Genomic DNA, 22,375 nt, shown 5'->3' with positions numbered 1-22,375 from the left:
TGATCATGTTACACAAAACAAGCAGAGCAAGAAGGCAGGGGCTGATGGGAACCAATCTACCTGAGACATGTTTAAGTGGAGCATGTGGCTGGGTGTGCTGCACTGTCGCAATGTCCACTTCCGAAATTCTGCTGGAACATAAGTGCATATGATTGCCTGGGCTGACAGTGGCCACATCCACCTAGGAATCCAACTGACGGCCCACCCACGGCTGAGGCCTTGCTAATGGACCAGTCAACACTCTGTGCAACATGCCCGTGCACTCCTGCTGTTGCAATTCAAGAGGTTTCTTGCTTTCCAGCTGTTGCCATAGTAAGCTTTTAAGCACTATCTCCATGGATGGGCCTGTTGACATCGCCAATTAGTGAAAAAAAAAAACATGTGAATGTTCAACTGGGCTCACCGCTGCTTGTGTAGTAACAACACACACGAATAAGTATGCACTTATAGCATACACCATTTTCACGAGAAAACAGTTTTGAAGTCCCACACACATTAAAAAAATAATGCCAGCCCACATACAATACAACGCGACATACAATACAACGCGGAGAGTCCCGAAAGCACAGTAAAGTTAACACAAGAAAACACAATATCAGAATGATGCTGAGTGCACTCCATTCCGAGATTACATCAAATAGATTGCTTGTCAGTCTCTCAAGGTGGCTCTGTCCATCAGCTGTGCATGCCGACCCTGAAGCTGTGCTAATTTCAATATTTGATTGTGCTGCTACTTGGTGGCCAGAACTGTACTGCCATGGGCAAGTTGAACCATGATGGTTTGTTACAGTGCCTCGCATCAAGTTATGGTAGCAGCCGTAGAGGTCCCGTTATGATACGAGATGTAGCAAGGGTTATTACAGATACTATGGAAAGATTTTGATCCTCATCGAAACCTCTCTCTGTTCTGCTTCAATTGATGTTGAATATAAAACTTTCCTCAGTTTCTGATTCCACTGGATTCTAATGAACATTTGTTCTGAAAGAGCTCCAAGAAAAGCAATATCTCAGTATTAACACAGGGTGGGGCAAATGAAAGTGTCCCAGAGAACAGAGTTCCAGGGTACAAAGAAACACAGCAGAGGAAAGGAAATACAGTACTAATCTGACTACAGTGGATGTTGAAAGTGCCGACCATTCATCTCTTGTCACATTTGGGCACTGGTCAGCAAGCTCATGAAGGCGGAAATGTTTTGCTGCAGTTCCTGAATACTATGATGGCTGTTGTGATACACCTTAGACTTGAGGGCTCCCCACAAAAAGTAATTGCACTCTGATAGATCGGGTGACCTTTGTGGCCTGTTAGGGTCATGACCAGACTGACCTCAGTTAACAACTCTGTCAGGCATGAAGATTGTGTAACTGTGTTCCAAGGTTCAACAGTTGTATGGGCAGTTGCTCCATCCTGTTGGAAGTAACTGCACATCTTTTTCTCCTCCGTTAATGCTGCCACAAATGGTTTCAAAGAGTTGACAATGTAATGTGCTGAAGTCAGAGTCTGATGAAAGAAGATCGGACCAATAATGCAGTGTGCAGACACTGCACACCAAACCCAAACCTTATGGTCACGCAATGTTGTTTGTGGAACCTGTGATTCTGTGAGTTGACACAACAACTCCAGTGAAACCAGGCTTCATCAGACATAAAGAACAGATCCATCTCCAAGCCATTCATTGTCATCTCAGTCAATAGCCACTCACAAAACTGAAGGTGTTGAGTAGCATCTGCTGGTTTTAGCACATGAACAACAGATGCTAAGTAGGGATGCATGTGCAGGTCCAGGTTGAGTATCCGTCCGCACGATCAACATGATATGCAGGTCTCTGGCGACAGGCGTTGAGTTGATTTGGTAGGGCTCTGAAGCAGTATGTGGTGAATCACAGTCATATTTTTTTGGTTGGGGGCATGTTTCAGAATGTTTCTTTGACTTGTTCCAAACATATCCTATCCGACGCCATTTTAGAATAAGCACTGTATGGCGCTCTATTCTGGCACATTGACAACATTAAATTCTCATCAAACAACTGACAACAGTGTTTCCATGACTCTGTCGTCACATAACTTTCCACAATGAACACCTGATGGTCCACTCTGAGTACCATCACCTCCTTTGCACTGCTCCACTCACACTGACACAGCCCGCAGAACGCTCCGAACCAGTAAGGGTCATGTGATGGGCGTATACGTGATGTGCACGTCACGGGGTGTGGTTATATGCATAAAATCGTGTCCAGTTGTATCCACTTGTCCGGGTCACTTTTATTTGCCCCATCCTGTATATTCTTTAAGGAGCAAAGATAACAATTCACTGAATCATAGAGGTGCTGATTTCTCAAAGGCACATAAACAAGTCTGAGAACTTGACTAGCTTTTGAACAAATCCTTTTTGAAATCTACAGTGCACATGCTTGCACATCCCACCCCTCTCCCCTCCCACACACTCCTGTATGAGATTCCTTAAACTGTCAAGTGGTTTGATAATTTCTTGACTGGTTATGGTCCACAGGCTATGTGTCTGTATAAAATTGAAAGTCAGCTGAATAATACTGTGTCTGAGCCAGATGATGATGATGATGATGATGATGTTTGGTTTGTGGGGCGCTCAACTGCGTGGTTATCAGCGCCCGTACAATGTCCCAACCTTTGCTCAGTCCAATTTCGCCACTTTCCTGGATGATGATGAAATGATGAGGACAACACAAACACCCAGTCATCTCGAGGCAGGTGAAAATCCCTGACCCCGCCGGGAATCGAACCCGGGATCTGAGCCAGTGTAAGCACTTAGGGGCATACATTGTGGAGCTGTACACTCCATGAAGCTGCAGCAGGACATGAGCAGCTAGCATTAAGGACATTAGATCCGCAAGCAGTACAGAGGAATGAGATGACCTAGTCCATCTTTGACATGATCTAGTCCATCTTTGACAATACTATAGCTGCAGTTTCAAGAAAGGCAACGGAAGACTTAATGAGACATTCACCTATATGACATCGAGCTGCAATCCCTAACAGTCAACACTTCATACAGATAGACAACAGAGTTCGCGAACCACTGAAAGAAATGATCTTCAAATCTGTCCCTCATTAGAGTCAGCAACTACAGAAATGTGGATTATGAATGGAAAGGTGGGTCGTAGAATCATTTGCTGATGTGCCATCCTCAATCCAGGGAATTCAACGTATAATTGCTCTTGACCAGGGAAGTTTTGGAGCAGATCCAGGAGTGGAAGCAACTGACAATATTTTAAACATGTTAGTTCCACAAGGAAATGATGAACCTAATGAACAACATGACAAGTGTAGCAAGAGTAGTCATATAAACAACAGTACTAGTAGTTGCACAAATGGCTAAACTGTCAATACCAGTTTTGTATAAGTGGAATAGTAGTTTTTTTCCTGTCCTTTCATACTGTTAATATGTAATAAGTATTAACAATTATTACATAAGAATATAATAGAGGGAAACATTCCACGTGGGAAAAATATCTCTAAAAACAAAGATGATGTGACTTACCAAACGGAAGCGCTGGCATGTCGATAGAGACACAAACAAACACAAACATACACACAAACAAACACAAACATACACACAAAATTCTAGCTTTCGCAACCAGCGGTTGCTTCGTCAGGAAAGAGGGAAGGAGAGGGAAAGACGAAAAGATGTGGGTTTTAAGGGAGAGGGTAAGCAGTCATTCCAATCCCGGGAGCGGAAAGACTTACCTTAGGGGGAAAAAAGGACGGGTATACACTCGCGCGCGCACACACACACATATCCATCCACACATATCAATATGTACACACACACACACACACACACACACACACACACATCCACCCACACATATCAATATGTGTGGATGGATATGTGTGTGTGTGCGTGCGCGAGTGTATACCCGTCCTTTTTTCCCCCTAAGGTAAGTCTTTCCGCTCCCAGGATTGGAATGACTCCTTACCCACTCTCTTAAAACCCACATCCTTTCGTCTTTCCCTCTCCTTCCCTCTTTCCTGACGAAGCAACTGCTGGTTGCGAAAGCTAGAATTTTGTGTGTATGTTTGTGTTTGTTTGTGTGTCTATTGACGTGCCAGCGCTTCCGTTTGGTAAGTCACATCATCTTTGTTTTTAAATCAATTATTACATAAATTCGTTATTATATGCAAATAGATGGGCTGTATAGCCTATTAAGAAAATAGGCTGTAATTGTGAAGAATAAACAAATTTTAAAAAATGAAGACAAAACTGTTGATGCTTTATGAATCTAATATGAGAGCATTCATACAATGTCAAAAATTCTCATAGGAAATATTACTAGAAATATATCACTTTGAAGGAGATACTCTCTGGTATATTAAAACTACATGCCAGATCAGTTTCAAATCAAACCCTTCCCCATTTGCTGTCTCAGCTATCTCATGATCTGTCCCACAAGTGCATAATTTGTCCAGGTATCACTTCCGAGAGAAATGGTTTCTTGGAGACAGACTGTGGCCAATCCACCAGAACCAGCTTTTCAGCTCATAGTAGAGTGTGTGCAGATATTCAACTACGAAAGAGGAACTGCATGTCCAATTGGGATCCAAATCCAGACCCTTACCTTTCTTGAACAATGCTCTTACCATATGGATTATGCCATTTGCCAAACAGTATGGCACAGCTAGTGGTAGGCTAAAGTTTTGGGCCATGTCATGTAAAATGTGTGAATAGCTCAGTTTGATAATAGCTTTATTTATTCATGGGTCTCGACCCAAATGCTGACCTTGTTCTCATCTTTAGTCTCCAAAAGACTTTCGTACCAGTGTACACTCCTGTACACAGTGGAAGACTACTTCAGGATTTGGAAAGTTATTTTCAAATTTTTAATCAAGTTTTTCACCCCTAAGATATGCCTCAGATCATATTAGCTTTACAACAAATGCACCATAGTTTTTGAAATGACAAAGATCCTGAACATGTAAAATTTCCTTTTTGAAAATAATAATAATAGTAATAATAATAATAATAATAATAATAATAATAATAATAGGGCCCAGGAAAAGAATAGGCCTCCGGTATGTTCTGCCAGTCGTAAAAGGCAACGAAAAGAACAAACCACTAATAGGGCTAACCCCCCTTTTAGTGTGATTACTTGGTTCAGGACAGAACTAAAGAAGCCTCGGACAAGCGCTGTCATGGTCGGGGACGACGCTTGAACCCTATGCCCGCCCACAATGGTAACGACACTGCTAGCCAACTGGAAAATGATTTAAATCCAAATAGAGGTGTCTTGCAGGATATGCTTCCTGCAACCACCCTAGAAGGAAAACAAAGACAGAGGATAAGATGGTCAGATGAAGTTAATTGACACCTCATGTTCTGTTATCACCAAGCAAAAAACCTAGGAACCAACACAACTGGATACAGATCACAAGTATACACAACATTTATTACCGGATACCCGGAATTAAAATTTTTAACAGAACAACGACTAGCTGATCAGATCCGTGTAATAATAAAAAAATAACAGGATACCCCAGTCAGAATTAGAAAACATCAAACAACAAGTACAACAAATACTGGAACAAAATAATGTGCAATTAGAAGAAGAAGAAAATACAGTAATGGACTCAAACATCCCAGTAAAGGACTCAAACATCCCAGAGCAAACAAACAAAGACCAACACGCATCAATTAAACAATCAGAGGAAAACGAAATCTTAAGACAGCCACCAGAACAAGCACAAATAGAACACGAAGTGACACACGTTAGATATAGAAGTGAAATTTCAGCTGACATATATAGAATACAAAGACACAAATACAGACATTAGACCATTCTTGCATAGACCGCCAAATAACCCACAAGTCGAAACAACAATAAAAACTGTCAACACAATCATACACAACAAAATAAATGAAAACACAACTATGGAAGAGTTACAACTACTGGTTTATATAGGAGCACTCACTACACTAAATATACACACTAGGCAGAGATCAGAACCAACCAACACACAGAAGAAACCTACAAAACCAGCATGGCAACACAGGCTACAGATCAGAATAGAAAAACTGAGAAAAGACATCGGACAGCTAACACAATTTATAAGAAATGAAATATCAGACAAAAAACGAAAAAGGTTAGGTAAAATCTCACAAGAAGAAGCAATAGAGCAATTAGATGAAAAGAAGCAGAAATTACAAGCATTGGCCAAACGACTTAGAAGATACAAAAAAAGTGAAAATAGAAGGAAACAAAACCAAACATTCAACACAAACCAAAAGAGATTTTACCAAACAATAGATAACACACACATTAAAATAGACAATCCACCAAACATAACAGACATGGAACACTTCTGGAGCAACATATGGTCAAACCCGGTACAACATAACAGGCATGCACGGTGGATACAAGCAGAAACAAACTCATACAAGATGATACCACAAATGCCTGAAGTGATAATTTTGCAACATGAAGTCACCCGATTAATTAATTCTACGCACAACTGGAAAGCCCCTGGAAATGATAAAATAGCAAATTTCTGGCTAAAGAAGTTCACCTCAACACATTCACATCTAACTAAATTATTTAACAGTTACATTGCAGACCCATACACATTCCCTGATACACTTACACATGGAATAACCTATCTGAAACCTAAAGATCAAGCAGACACAGCAAACCCAGCTAAATATCGCCCCATAACATGCCTACCAACAATCTACAAAATATTAACTTCAGTCATTACACAGAAATTAATGACACATACAACAAAGAACAAAATTATAAATGAAGAACAAAAAGGCTGCTGCAAAGGAGCATGAGGATGTAATGAGCAACTGATAATAGATACAGGGGTGATATATCAAGCTAAAACTAAACAAAGGTCGCTACACTACGCATACATTGATTACCAAAAAGCTTTTGATAGTGTACCCCACTCATGGTTACTACAGATATTGGAAATATACAAGGTAGATCCTAAACTGATACAGTTCCTAAACATAGTAATGAAAAACTGGAAAACCACACTTATTATCCAAACAAATTCAGATAATATCACATCACAGTCAATACAGATTAAGCGTGGAATATACCAAGGAGACTCATTAAGTCCTTTCTGGTTCTGTCTTGCTCTGAACCCACTATCCAACATGCTAAATGATACAAATTATGGATATAATATTACTGGAACATACCCACACAAAATCACACATTTGCTATACATGGATGATCTAAAACTACTGGCAGCAACCAATCAACAACTCAACCAATTACTAAAGATAACAGAAGTATACAGCAATGATATAAATATGGCTTTTGGAACAGACAAATGTAAGAAAAATAGCATAGTGAAGGGAAAACACACTAAACAAGAAGATTACATATTGAATAACCACAGTGACTCCACAGAAGCGATGGAAAAAACAGATGCCTATAAATATCTAGGATACAGACAAAAAATAGGAATAGATAATACAAATATTAAAGAAGAACTAAAAGAAAAATATAGACAAAGACTAACAAAAATACTGAAAACAGAATTGACAGCAAGAAACAAGACAAAAGCTATAAATACTTATGCTATACCAATACTGACCTACTCATTTGGAGTAGTGAAATGGAGTAACACAGACCTAGAAGCACTCAATACACTTACACGTTCACAATGCCACAAATATAGAATACATCACATACATTCAGCAACAGAAAGATTCACATTAAGCAGAAAGGAAGGAGGAAGGGGATTCATTGACATAAAAAACCTACATTATGGACAGGTAGACAATTTAAGAAAATTCTTTCTAGAACGAGCAGAAACTAGCAAAATACACAAAGCAATCACTCATATAAATACATTGGCTACACCACTGCAATTTCATAACCACTTCTACAACCCTTTAGATCACATAACATCAACAGATACAAAGAAAGTAAATTGGAAAAAGAAAATACTACATGGCAAGCACCTGTATCATCTAACACAGCCACACATCGATCAAGACGCATCCAACACATGGCTAAGAAAAGGCAATATATACAGTGAGACGGAAGGATTCATGATTGCAATACAGGATCAAACAATAAACACCAGATATTACAGCAAGCATATTATTAAAGATCCCAATACCACAACAGATAAATGCAGACTTTGCAAACAACAAATAGAAACAGTAGATCACATCACAAGTGGATGTACAATACTAGCAAATACTGAATACCTCAGAAGGCATGACAATGTAGCAAAAATAATACATCAACAACTTGCCATAAAACATAAACTAATAAAACAACACATTCCCACATACAAGTATGCACCACAAAATGTACTGGAGAATGATGAATACAAATTATACTGGAACAGAACCATTATAACAGATAAAACAACACCACATAACAAACCTGACATCATACTCACCAATAAAAAGAAGAAATTAACACAACTAATCGAAATATCCATTCCCAATACAACAAATATACAGAAGAAAACAGGAGAAAAAATTGAAAAATACATCCAACTGGCTGAGGAAGTCAAGGACATGTGGCATAAGGATAAAGTTGACATTATACCAATTATACTATCAATTACAGGAGTCATACCACACAATATCCACCAGTACATCAATGCAATACAGCTACATCCAAACGTATATATAGAACTACAGAAATCCGTAATTATTGATACGTGTTCAATAACCCGAAAGTTCCTAAATACAATGTAACATATACCATACAGTTAAAAGGAAGTCACGCTTGATGAAGGTCCGCGTCACTTTCCATTTTTAACCAGACCTAAGGTCTGAGAAAAATAGAAATAATAATAGTAGTAATAATACGCTTGCTTAAAGTATTTCTTCCCTTTTTATCCTTATCATACACGTCACCACAGAAAAAAAAAACCAGTGTTCACAAAAGTGATCATTCCCCGACTAAACTAGCGAAATGAAGCAGATATTTATGTCTTATGGTTTCTTCAGCACTAAAATCATTGAAATATCTTTAGCAAATCTCCCCTCAAAAAAGGACTGGTAATTACTTTCTCATTCCACAATCAATGCTCTTTGATTCTGCAGCAACAACATAGAAAGTCTGTATAAAGTGCTGACAAGCAGAGCAATGCAGCATACAAGTAAAATGCTCAACCAGTTGACGAGTGGTAAATAAGTGGAAACACAATGAAAATCACACTGTGGTCACCCGCTTCTGATTCCTTCGTGAATTCCTTGACATTCAAGATGACTGCTCAATTCAGACTATTACCATTTCCTTCTCGCATAAATTTCAAAATTTCATCTCATTCTTAATGAAAGGAGGAAACAAAGATGATGACATTGAAGAAGAAATAAAGGTAGTTCATCTGTTTCAATCTTATGACTTATGCAACTTGAAACTGAAACCATAAAGCTTGTTCTGTCTTAGTTAATTTGGTTGCATTAATTTTTTCCAATGATGGAATTAACAATTCTAAATAAGACAACAGATGCATAGTGCTGTAATCAAAGTAAACTGGACAATGTATCCTCATCACTGGAAAGAGAAACTAGTAACAAAGAATATATCCTATATGCACCACTCAAAAGAGTTAGAAGGACAAGAATTTTATCAAGTGTGCCTTGTAGTAGCCTGTGATTAAGATATATACTGTTGCTTTTAGTCTCAATGCACGTTTTAATTATGAGTCCTCATCACTGGAAAGAGAAACTGGTAACAAAGAATATATCCTATATGCACCACTCAAAAGAGTTAGAAGGACAAGAATTTTATCAAGTGTGCCTTGTAGTAGCCTGTGATTTAGATATATACTGTTGCTTTTAGTCTCAATGCACGTTTTAATTATGAGAACAATCCTCCACAATCCATTTGAAAGTTATGGCTTAGTGGCAATATTCAAAGTATCATGCTATAAGAGTGAAATGGATGAGTAATGTCTTTCACTCTACCATCTAGTTAGTTTAAGTAATGAGAGCATCTCTACACTCTTTCTGTACGTTTCATCAGACACTGTGACGCATCTGACTGATGCAGAATGTGTTCAGGCAGTGTAACTACTGCAGGAAGGTTGGACTATTCACACAGTGTGTACAGAGTTTAATGTGGCTTCATTGTTCTTGGGAGGGTTTGGTAACAATTTTGTCAAACTAGTATACACAAAAAAGCCAGGGCAAGGGAGACAATGCAAAACATCCACCACAGATGATTGACATGTGGTTGATTGTTCTCTTCACTGGCGCACTGCGACAGCCAGGAACCTACAAAATTATCTAAGAGCAGCAACTGGTTGCAGTATCAGTGATCAAACAATATAAAACGGACTCCGGGAGGCATGTTTAAGGCCAAGACGACCTCCTCACATCCCTCGATTAACTGCATTGGCAAATGAGGGATCAATTCTGATCTGCTGAGGAACATAGAAACAGGCAGATGCGTCACCTGTGCAATGTACTGTTTACAAATGAGTCTAACATGAGGCGACAGTAGTACACATGTATATCGCCTTCTTGTTGAATGTTATAATGAAGCAGTAGTTCAGGAAATGGACATCTGGCTGCAGCTTAGTCATGGTGTGGGTGGCATCACAATTGATGGCCCATAGAACCTTCAGATACTCAGAGGTCAACTTAATGCTCAGAGGTACATCAATGAGATTGTACCAGATCATGTTATGCCCATCACAGTTGTCATGGCTCCTCAGCCTATCTTGCAACACGATAATGTGTCCCCAGTTTATCCTGCAACAAAAAATGTGACAGCACATTCAGCAGCAGCCACCATGGAAACTTTACAGGACCTCGCGATTCAAACATTAGACGGGCCTGCTCTAAGTTCCGACCTCAGTCCTCTTGGGCATCTATGGTGTATACTGGACAGACAACTTTGGGCCCCTCCTGTAAAACCTCCAACTCAACTTGCAGATGTCCTTATTGAGGCGTGGCAAAAAAAAATCTGCAAGAAAGTGTTTACAGACTAGTCAGGAACACGCATCAAAGATGTGAGGCAGTAAAACAGGCAAATGGAGAGTCTACAAAACACTGAAATGTTTCTTTTTGTGCCTTATGTCAAGTAGTTTCCACTTTGGTTCACGACCATTATGTTGTCTGGCCATAGCAATAGCATGTTCACTTATGTTAATCAGAGGTTTCATTTTCCACAGCAAAATTCTGCTTCACTCCAATTATTTACACAAAAATAGTGCAGGTGCTTAAAATGTTGTTACTCTAATTTTTGAGCAGTATATAATTTCACGTATGTAATGAAGAATGTCCTACCGTTGGAACGACTTGAGTGGGTGCTGTAGTTATAAGCAGTGTTGCCGGAGATGACTGCTGCTGTACAGGCAGGGCCGGCAATATGCTTGAAGCTTGTTTTGTTGGCACCTGGGCCGCTAGCGTTGGCCTTTCTGGTGTTGCCGTAAAGTTGAAGACTGTATTTGCAGAAGGAGCTGAAACAAGGAATAAGAATCTAGGTAACTAGTGTAGTAGAAGAGAAAAGTTACAGACATAGAATAGAAAAGACTTAACATAGACAGAGTATACAAAACAGAAGGACAAGTATCAAGATACATTTTACGCAAAAAGTTTGAAAGTCATGAATCATAATTGACAACCTTTTCTTATGGAAGTGCAACATGTGAGCACAATAATCAACTGTATGTCACGTACCAAGTAATGTAGTGTCACTACTATTTTACGAGCAAATCAGTGGGAATATAGTGGTAAAGCACTGCAGCAGGTGCAGGCAGCTGGCAAGTGAGAGATGCTTTTCCAATAACCGTAACAGGGCTGTTTAATTCTTTGTGGGACAGGCTCGACTCTGCGAAACCTGCCAGCACAGTGGAAAGAGATGGCTTTTGCAGTACAGGCAAGGGGATTTCTCTGCCAACATGCTTCAGCAATGTTGTCAAGAATGTGACTATACTCTGTTCCTCATAAGAATAAACTTTATGTAAGCATTATGCCATGTATTCTTCCATGTTTGCTTAAATCTCATTGGATTATGTTTCACATGGAGAGAAAACCAAGCTGCAACCAGTACAGTTATGTACACTCATGAGGATACGTTTTATGCCGTGTTACACGCACAAAGACTGAGCGATAATGCAGGACAACAGCTTTACCGGCACATTGAACTTAGACACCAATGGCCAGCCAGATGGGCCAACTAACCTGCAGTGATGTGAGCAGTTGCAGGTTCAGATGTAGAAAGAGGTAAGCAAAGAAACTATATAGCTTTGAATGTCATCTAACTTTTAAAGAGAATGAAATAATATTCGGCAGAACTCCAGCACTACTGCATGCTTCTTAGGTGACCAGATGGAAATCATAAAATGCTCTTGTTCTCGCCTAACACAGTATTATAAATACAAACTAGAGTGATGAAAATTCCTAAGTTAAACACAGGGCAATTTTTCTGAGAGAGCTGTGTGTGATGCAAAAGCATACTGCAGGGATTTCTGTGCACTGTTGAATACTGAAACCACTGAAGATATTAATTACACTCAGTCATCTAATAACCTTTGTCTCCTTCCTTATCTGAAACCGAGAAATACATTTCAGTTCTGGAACTTTCTTCTGCTATGTTGATAATGAGTCAACCTACAACAGAATCCATGAAGCCACCCATGTGCCGCATTTACTCCTCTTCTTTTATGAGGTGCCGTTCTATATCCCACCAGCGTTCGGCAGTGACATGTGAAAAATCTGTGCACATTAGTTACAGTACATGTGGCAGCTTGGCAATCTTGTTATTGCTTGGGCCAAATCCCTTAACTTGGCTCCAGATCAGTTCTGGTGGATTCATATTGTAATGGTACAGTGGCAAATGCAAAAGTGCAGCATTTGTACGTGCTGGATGCTGTGAAAATGATTATTTTTCATGCTTCTATGATGCTTATCACCCTGGTTCATGTGAGACTACAACTGTGGTATAAAACAATGGGCATAGTCCAAATAAAAATATTTGGATTTTCATTTTTGCCCTAAAAATTTAAACTGTTATGTTTTCTTAATTTAGGCAACATTTATTAACAATCTTTCATAAAATATCGATAAGTAAGAATTTGTATTTGAAATTAAAACAGGAATTTCACTTACAATATGTAATTATAAACAAGAAGATGTGCATTATTCATAAAGAGTGATGATGAATTTTAAAATTACGAGATGTAGGTATTTCAAATTGAACGGAAAAAAAAGAGAGAGAGAACTATGGTGAGACCTGAACGAGCGATCCATGAACTGCACTAGGCTATCAAGCAACTACACTACACTTTATGTGTGTTTGTACAGGGTGCAGCAGTCAAACTACATTTCACAAAGCATTTCAGTAGCCATGGACTAAGCAACAATGGTCGTTTGCTGTGAAAGCATTCTACCAAAGCAGTAGCTATGTAGCTGCTCAGCTTAGTTTCCAGGTACATTTTCAAATTAATTGTAACAGGCCAGTGCCTTCGGTTAACTCAATAAAAACTTGGGTCGAAAACTTTGAAAATGTCGGTGAAACAACAAGGAAAAGAGGTGGCAGAGCGAAGATAATGCATACTCCCGAGAATGTGGAACATGAAAGAATTCTTGTGGGGGAAAAGCCCCTGGAGATCAGCGCGTAGACAGAGTGTTGCGCCTGGAATTTCTGGCAGGACTGTCTTAAGGAGTTTGAGGTTAGACTTACATCACCACCCATACAAAATCAAAGTGGTTAACACTTTGAATAATAATGACCTCGTGGTCTGACAGCATTTATGTGAAAGTCTTTTGCAAATGATTGAAGAAAACGAGGAGCTTGTTCACAACCTCTGGATGAGTGACGAGGCACATTGTCACCTCAGTGGATATGTGAACAAACAGAACTTTAGATATTGGAGTGATCAGAACCTTCACCAACTCCATGAAAAACCCCTGCAATTAACCAACGTAAGAGTTTGGTGTGCAATGTCCTCATCGGGAATAACAGGCCCTTATTTTTTGAGAATGAAAGAGGGCAATCTGTTACCATGAATGCTGAGTGCTATTCAACAATGTTAAGGACATTCTTCATACCTCAGCTTCGTCAGTATGCAATGAATGATGAAACATTATTTCAACAAGATGGAGCAACAAGTCACACAGCCCACCTGAGCATTAATGTTTTCAATGAAGTTTTTCCTAACCGGGTGATTTCCAAGAATGGAGTGGTTGCTTGTCCCCCCCACCCCACCCCCACCCCACCTGACCTTACAGCTTGTGATTTTTTCTTGTGGGGTTACCTTAAGACCAAAGTGCACAAAGAATAACCTCATAATGCTGATGCTCTCAAAGCAAGAATAAGGCTGGAAATCGAGAGAATACCTCAGCGTATGCTCCATCACGTGATGGACACCTTCATAAAGTGCCTGCGAGAATGCCGTAATCAAGAAGGATGCCATCTTGCTGATGTTATTTTCAAACTATGAAAAATGTGTTAATGTTTCTTAAATGCTTTTTAACATAGGATAAGCAACATTTGTACACCTACAATACTTAATATGCACATCATACTTTTACTCAGTAGAAGATAGCAGATAGCTAAGGATAGTGTGACGGATATTCCTTATTTCAGAGTATGACAAAAGGTAGTCAAAACACTGGTGAAGAACATGATTCCCAATTGCACTTAGCTGCCCTCCCCTCCACATCCCTATATGCTCCGACAAGCAGCAATTTACCGTCCCCCACACCTATCCTGCTTTTCCTCCCCCTTCCCTCCACCACCCAGATTGCTTCTCTCATCATGCACAGTTGCTTGCAGTCTGACCTCGGCAGCCAGAGACTGTTGTCAAGAGTGTGTGTGTGTGTGTGTGTGTGTGTGTGTGTGTGTGTGTGTGTGTGTTTGTCTACTTCAGGAGGTGGTTTTTGGCGAAAGCTATCGTTTGTTTAGCAGGCTTTTTGTTATGCTCATCTGAGACTCAACACATCCACCACTACATGGTCAGTAGCAATTTACCCTTATCACAATATTGTCATTATTTCAGCCTGGATTTTCAACTGCTCGATTGTCAGATCTCTGTATTTTGGATTTTTATTTTTTTTGGAGGAACTAGTATTTATATTGTAAGACTACATATAATTATGCACAACTAACTTTGACTCACACACACACACACACACACACACACACACACACACACACAAAAGCCGGTAAAATGTGGGTTAATACTGGTTACAATCACAAGTTAAAAGGGTAGTGTGTGATATTAAAGCAAAAAATGATGGGAAAGAGTAGCAAAAAGAGGGTAAGAGAGTGAAAAAAGAGTTTCTGATGATGTTATTGGATACGTTTGAAATAGGAAAGAAGGAGGAAGAAAATGGCCTGCGATTTCTCAAACAAAGTATCCCTGCATCTATTTTAGATGATTTTGGCAAATAATAGAAAAGCTAACTCTGGACAGGGAACAGAACTGTCATCCTCTCAAATGTGAATCAAATGTTCTTATCACTGAGGGGATGGCCTAGACTTCAGGGGAAGAGGTTCGAACAGCTTGTCAACTGACACACCTATTTAAGTCACCAGTGATGTGAGAAAGAAGATGGGAAGATGACCGAGTTTACAGTTAGTTACAATTTGGCAAAAGCTATTCACACTGGTAGATAGCTGGTCATTCACATTTACATAGAACACTGCATATAGTTTTAACACAGCTGGTAGATAATATGGCTGCTTTAAATTATGACCTTCTCTCAAATCTAATCATATATGTAGTATGAATATAATAGAGGGAAACATTCCACGTGGGAAAAATATATCTAAAAACAAAGATGATGTGACTTACCAAACGAAAGCGCTGGCACGTCGATAGACACACATACATACACACAAAATTCTAGCTTTCGCAGCCAACAGTTGCTTCGTCAGGAAAGAGGGAAGGAGAGGGAAAGACGAAAGGATGTGGGTTTTAAGGGAGAGGGTAAGGAGTCATTCCAATCCCGGGAGCGGAAAGACTTACCTTAGGGGGAAAAAAGGACAGGTATACACTCGCACACACACACATATCCATCCACACATATACAGAGGCAAAGAGTTTGGGCAGAGATATGTAGTACATGTGACACAACTGCAATCGGAGGTGGCAAGTGTGTGTGTGTGTGGTATAGATAACCCAGCTGGATCATATGTGAGACTGTAGGAATGGGAAGAGAGGCATAGAGATAGACTAGAACACTGGGTAGGTTGGGTTGGTGTGAGACATCACTTTGGTGGAATATTGAAATGAAATTGTGGTATAGAAATTGTGGTATAGATTAAAACAATTTTAGAAAAGCCTAAAGCACAGTTTTCACAGTTGCCAAGTAAGAAGAATTCAATGTTGCAGAAAACCTAATCACTTGTATGATACAATGAGATTGCTTGGCAAGCTAGGTTTTTATTATGTTAATTTGAATTCCATCACAAAAATTCCAAACAAATGGTGAGAGGAAACAGGCTGTCCAATGGCCCACCATGTCACAAATGTCATCTCCTTTTGATAAACCTGATGATCTTACAGTCTCTTGTAGTGTACAGATAAGACAACACTGGGTGAGTGAGGTTATGTTTCGTGTAATTAACACCCCATAAACAATGTCTGAAGACAGTGAGTATAGATACTTAATATACAATGGGGCTCTGTTTAGATCCAAAGGTTCACTTAACTACAATATGGACGTAGTGGTCTCATCCTCCAGATATGCTTTTCCTGGACTTTTTATCATAAATGGGCAAAATATTTATGGTTATATCAAGGTTCGTACTACAATAATTTAAAATTTTTCCACTGGGGTCGGTAAGTACCCCAGGTATATAATACATGATTTTCAATTTTATATTTTAACTTTATTATGAAAATAAAAACTTGGCAACAATGCACCTTGTCAGTTAACATTTACATGTCCACTGTTGTAACCAGTTTGTAGAAAATACATACGTGTGCATGGCTGGAACAAACTTACAGTTGGAAATTGTGTTTTGTTGAAGTAAGGCATGTTACTATATTTTACTCATAATGAATCATGGCATATGCTTTGAAAAGGGGCTACAGGATCGAGCATTTTTTAATTGAGATAGATAAGAGTGATAGTGATACTAAATCAATTTTTGGAAATGTCGATGAGAGTGATGCTGATGTAAATGTGACAGGACGATGTACAGGTCAGAGACGACGCGGATGTAAATGAATGTGAAGAAGACAATAATGGTATTCAGGAAACTAGTGTTCCTACTCTTGTATCTAGACGTGGACAGGCCACATAGCACAAAACACCACCTGATGAGTGAAGGAAACTTCCAGGAGTATGATATGTAAGACTGCACACATTCCACATTACCTTAGACCACAAATACAGACAATGGCAAATAGTCTCAGATCTTTTATCACCAAACACATGCAAAATGTAATAGTAATGCATACTAATAACCATGCAGAAGGCAGTAAAATTCTAGACCCATATTTTGAATGCTGGATTGGACTTGACTTTATAGAACTACAGGTATTCTTCAGTTTAGTAATAATAGCTGGTTTACACAAGGCAAGTGGGAAACATTTGAGCATAATTCAGTCAAGCTGAACCTATATGGGCTGTGTTTGAAATGTCCATTGGTGCATGATTACATCTTATATCTCTGGGCCTTACATAACCACTGATGAGCACCTGTGTACTTTCAGGGGATGGTGTCCATTCAAGGTGTACATTCCTTAAAAACCTGGACAGTGTAGGGTAAAAGTGCACACTATTGTAGATTGTGAGACCAATTATCTCATAAATGCACAACTGTATACAGGAAAATCTGCTGAATGAAGAGAAATAAATAAATGGAAAGTGGTGGACACATTTCCACTGATAATTTTTTTAACAAGTTCTCAACTTAATTATAGCATGCCACAATGGTGTTATAATTTCAACAACATGCACTGGTCTCGCAATAAGTCACTATTATTTTTGTGAAAATATTTTACATTTTAATGTCACACAACTGCTAGAATCACTTTGGGGTAAAAAAAGAACATGTTTTTTGAGGGCTGATACCATGCAAGGTTAATTACATTTTGCATGAGCATTCTGAGTTATTAATTGAATATTCCGAGACAGGATTTTCACAGCTTCCCTAAAACCAAAATGATGGAACAGTTTCTCGCATTTGCTGTCAGATAACACTGTGCAAGTATGATAAAAATTTAATCAAAACAACTGTTCAACATCATCAGTTATAGTTGCTGCCATCACTGCTGAAAGTTGTAGAAGGTGCTGCTTTACTGCCTGGCTGTGTTAAGCTATGATGAACTGAGCTGGTGTCCCAACTCTGTTGGCAAACTACCACCACTGTAGCACCATTCAACAGATGAATGATTCCCGTGCTTTAACTGAGGCAAAGGAAGTTTGATCATATTGTTTCACTTATATGATTCATAGAATGAGCACACTGTTATAAAATGGCCCCCAGGTGTAGAGTAACGGTTTCCTTTGCTCCTTGAGGGACTGAAGGTTAATACCTGATGAATGGCATCCCAAAATGTTTCACCCACTGTTCAAGATGTATCATATTTGTATGGTCATGTTAAACAGCACAATTGTTCTTTATCTTACAAAATACAATGTATCTAGAATCTGCCTGAAAGTGAATGACACTGTATTCTCAAATTCAACTGACAGGCTTATGACAAAGAACAGAAAAGGTGCTGTTAGAGCAGTTCTGAGTTTCATGTAATCATTGAGACTTTTTCAGCCACTTCTTGACATATTGCCTAGAGGCATTTATCTCTGGCTCCTTGACTGACTGCTGTTTGATTGATATTCTTGACATTTTTCCAGTATGAGTGTCTCACATTCTCAAAGGATTGTCTTTCACCATAAGGAAAGAAGAAAATTTCTTTGGGAATGCAAGCAAATTGTGCTAGTGAAATTTTGGATTATCAATCAAATACCAGAATAAATTTTCACTCTGCAGCAGAGTGTGTTCCGATTTCAAACTTTGTGGCAGATTATAACTGTACGCAGAACTGGGATTCAAATATGGAACCTCTGCCTTTTGCAGGCATGTGTTCTATCAAATGAGCTATCTGAGCATGACTCATGACCCATCCTCACACTTTGCTTCTGTCAGTACTTCATCTCCCTTCCAAACTTCACAGAAGTTCTCCCGCATGCCTTATGGAACTAGCACTCCTGGAAGAAAGGACACTGTGGAGACATTGCTTAGCCATGACCTAGGAGATTGTTTCCAGAATGAATTTTCACTCTGCGGTTGTGTGTGCACTGATTTGAAACATCCTGGCAAATTAAAACTTGTGCTGGACCAGGACTCAAACCTGGGACCTTAGTGGTTCGCAGGCAAGTGGTCTACTGACTGAGCTATCCCAGCTCAAATTCTGCTGCAGAGTGAAAATTCATTCTGGAAACAATCCCCCTAGCTGTGGATAACACATCTCCACAATATCCTTTCTTCCACACGTGCCAGTCGCACAAGGTGTGCAGGAGAACTTCTGTGAAGCTTGGAAGGTAGGTGGTGAGGTAGTGGCAGAAGTAAAGTCATGAGGGGGGTTGAATAGCTCAGTTGATAGAACACTTGCCCACAAAAGGCAAAGGTCCCAAGTCCCAGGTCTGAGTCCGGTCTGGCATACAGATCTAATATTCCAGGAAGTGTCAATCAAATAGCCACCAGCTGAAGAATGTGAAACAGATGCCTCCAGGCAACACCCTACAATTTCTTCAACTAAAACAGTGATTAAGATATTGTATTTGTATTACAGAGTAGCGAGGTTCAAATTTTCAACAAGCTAGTGTGATTTTGATTGTCTGTGTGTTGCCTGAATTCCTTCACGTTGAATGCACGGGTGGTTTCTTGAACCAGCACTGTTTGACTGCACTGAGCTCATAGTCCTCCAGCTCTAATGACCTTGATGGCAATAGGATGAAAAAACCCAAACCTTCCTTCTTTCATTTTTTAAGTGTTATTAACATAGAAGACTTGACTATCTACTTTGGTGCACTGCTATAATCCCCCACCCCCTTCCTTTTTAAGTAGGGTCTCAATTGTCAAAACTAATCTTCAAGCACAGATGTCTAACATACAGTTCATAATTCTGAACTTTCAGCTAGTGTCACAGAAAAGATATAGACATCTAGTTTTTGAAAGCATTACATCCACCTTTTTTTACGTGTGACAGTCATCTTTCCTTCTTTTACTGTGATATGGATATGAAAATAAGCATTTAGTGGTACAGGTAATTAACATAAGCTCTCCTACAGGCATGATTTGCTTGACAGAATGATACAAAAGCTGCAAAATAGTTGAACGCCTGGAAAAAAAATTACAGAGACATGAAGTAGGTTGCACATGCAAAGCAAACATCCAGAGTCCTGAGCAAGTCTTCAGTGAGACAAAACGAGACACTGTTTTCAAGACCTTGAGGTTTAGTGATAGGGTAAAATTTTTGTGTGCAATAACATAACTCTCAAATATATATATATCCTCCCATGAACCATGGACCTTGCCGTTGGTGGGGAGGCTTGCGTGCCTCAGCGATACAGATAGCCGTACTGTAGGTACAACCACAATGGAGGGGTATCTGTTGAGAGGCCAGACAAACGTGTGGTTCTTGAAGAGGGGCAGCAGCCTTTTCAGTAGTTGCAAGGGCACCAGTCTGGATGATTGACTGATCTGGCCTTGTAACAATAACCAAAACGGCCTTGCTGTGCTGGTACTGCGAACGGCTGAAAGCAAGGGGAAACTACGGCCGTAATTTTTCCCGAGGGCATGCAGCTCTACTGTATGATTAAATGATGATGGCGTCCTCTTGGGTAAAATATTCCGGAGGTAAAATAGTCCCCCATTCGGATCTCCGGGCAGGGACTACTCAAGAGGATGTCGTTATCAGGAGAAAGAAAACTGGCGTTCTACGGATCGGAGCGTGGAATGTCAGATCCCTTAATCGGGCAGGTAGGTTAGAAAATTTAAAAAGGGAAATGGACAGGTTAAAGTTAGATATAGTGGGAATTAGTGAAGTTCGGTGGCAGGAGGAACAAGACTTCTGGTCAGGTGACTACAGGGTTATAAACACAAAGTCAAATAGGGGTAATGCAGGAGTAGGTTTAATAATGAATAGGAAAATAGGAATGCGGGTAAGCTACTACCAACAGCATAGTGAACGCATCATTGTGGCCAAGATAGATACGAAGCTCACATCTACTACAGTAGTACAAGTTTATATGCCAACTAGCTCTGCAGATGACGAAGAAATTGAAGAAATGTATGATGAAATAAAAGAAATTATTCAGATAGTGAAAGGAGACGAAAATTTAATAGTCATGGGTGACTGGAATTCGAGTGTAGGAAAATGGAGAGAAGGGAACGTAGTAGGTGAATATAGATTGGGGCTAAGAAATGAAAGAGGAAGCCGTCTGATAGAATTTTGCACAGAGCACAACTTAATCATAGCTAGCACTTGGTTTAAGAATCATAAATGAAGGTTGTATACATGGAAGAACCCTGGAGATACAAAAAGGTATCAGATCGATTATATAATGGTAAGACAGAGATTTAGGAACCAGGTTTTAAATTGTAAGACATTTCCAGGGGCAGATGTGGACTCTGACCACAATCTATTGGTTATGACCTGCAGATTAAAACTGAAGAAACTGCAAAAAGGTGGGAATTTAAGGAGATGGGACCTGGATAAACTGAAAGAACCAGAGGTTGTAGAGAGTTTCAGAGAGAGCATAAGGGAACAACTGACAGGAATGGGGGAAAGAAATACAGTAGAAGAAGAATGGGTAGCTTTGAGGGATGAAGTAGTGAAGGCAGCAGAGGATCAAGTAGGTAAAAAGACGAGGGCTAGTAGAAATCCTTGGGTAACAGAAGAAATATTGAATTTAATTGATGAAAGGAGAAAATATAAAAATGCAGTAAATGAAGCAGGCAAAAAGGAATACAAACGTCTCAAAAATGAGATCGACAGGAAGTGCAAAATGGCTAAGCAGGGATGGCTAGAGGACAAATGTAAGGATGTAGAGGCTTATCTCACTAGGGGTAAGATAGATACTGCCTACAGGAAAATTAAAGAGACCTTTGGAGATAAGAGAACCACTTGTATGAACATCAAGAGCTCAGATGGAAACCCAGTTCTAAGCAAAGAAGGGAAAGCAGAAAGGTGGAAGGAGTATATAGAGGGTCTATACAAGGGCGATGTACTTGAGGACAATATTATGGAAATGGAAGAGGATGTAGATGAAGATGAAATGGGAGATACGATACTGCGTGAAGAGTTTGACAGAGCACTGAAAGACCTGAGTCGAAACAAGGCCCCCGGAGTAGACAACATTCCATTGGAACTACTGACGGCCTTGGGAGAGCCAGTCCTGACAAAACTCTACCATCTGGTGAGCAAGATGTATGAAACAGGCGAAATACCCTCA

At 39.6% G+C, this 22,375-nt stretch overlaps 1 protein-coding gene across 1 annotated transcript in view; it reads right to left on the bottom strand.

Annotated features, from left to right (window-relative positions):
- LOC126189517 (MLX-interacting protein) overlaps positions 1 to 22,375 on the bottom strand; it is a 401,730-nt gene that overhangs the window by 90,704 nt on the left and 288,651 nt on the right. Inside the window, exon 10 of the mRNA XM_049930949.1 lies at positions 11,246 to 11,418. Coding sequence (XP_049786906.1) covers positions 11,246 to 11,418 — 173 coding nt within the window. The remainder of the gene's footprint in view (positions 1 to 11,245; positions 11,419 to 22,375) is intronic.

The sequence above is a fragment of the Schistocerca cancellata genome, chromosome 1 (assembly GCF_023864275.1).
Source record: "Schistocerca cancellata isolate TAMUIC-IGC-003103 chromosome 1, iqSchCanc2.1, whole genome shotgun sequence".
NCBI lineage: Eukaryota > Metazoa > Arthropoda > Insecta > Orthoptera > Acrididae > Schistocerca > Schistocerca cancellata.
Note: the sequence above shows the minus strand (reverse complement) of the source record. Positions and strands in the feature narration are given on the sequence as shown.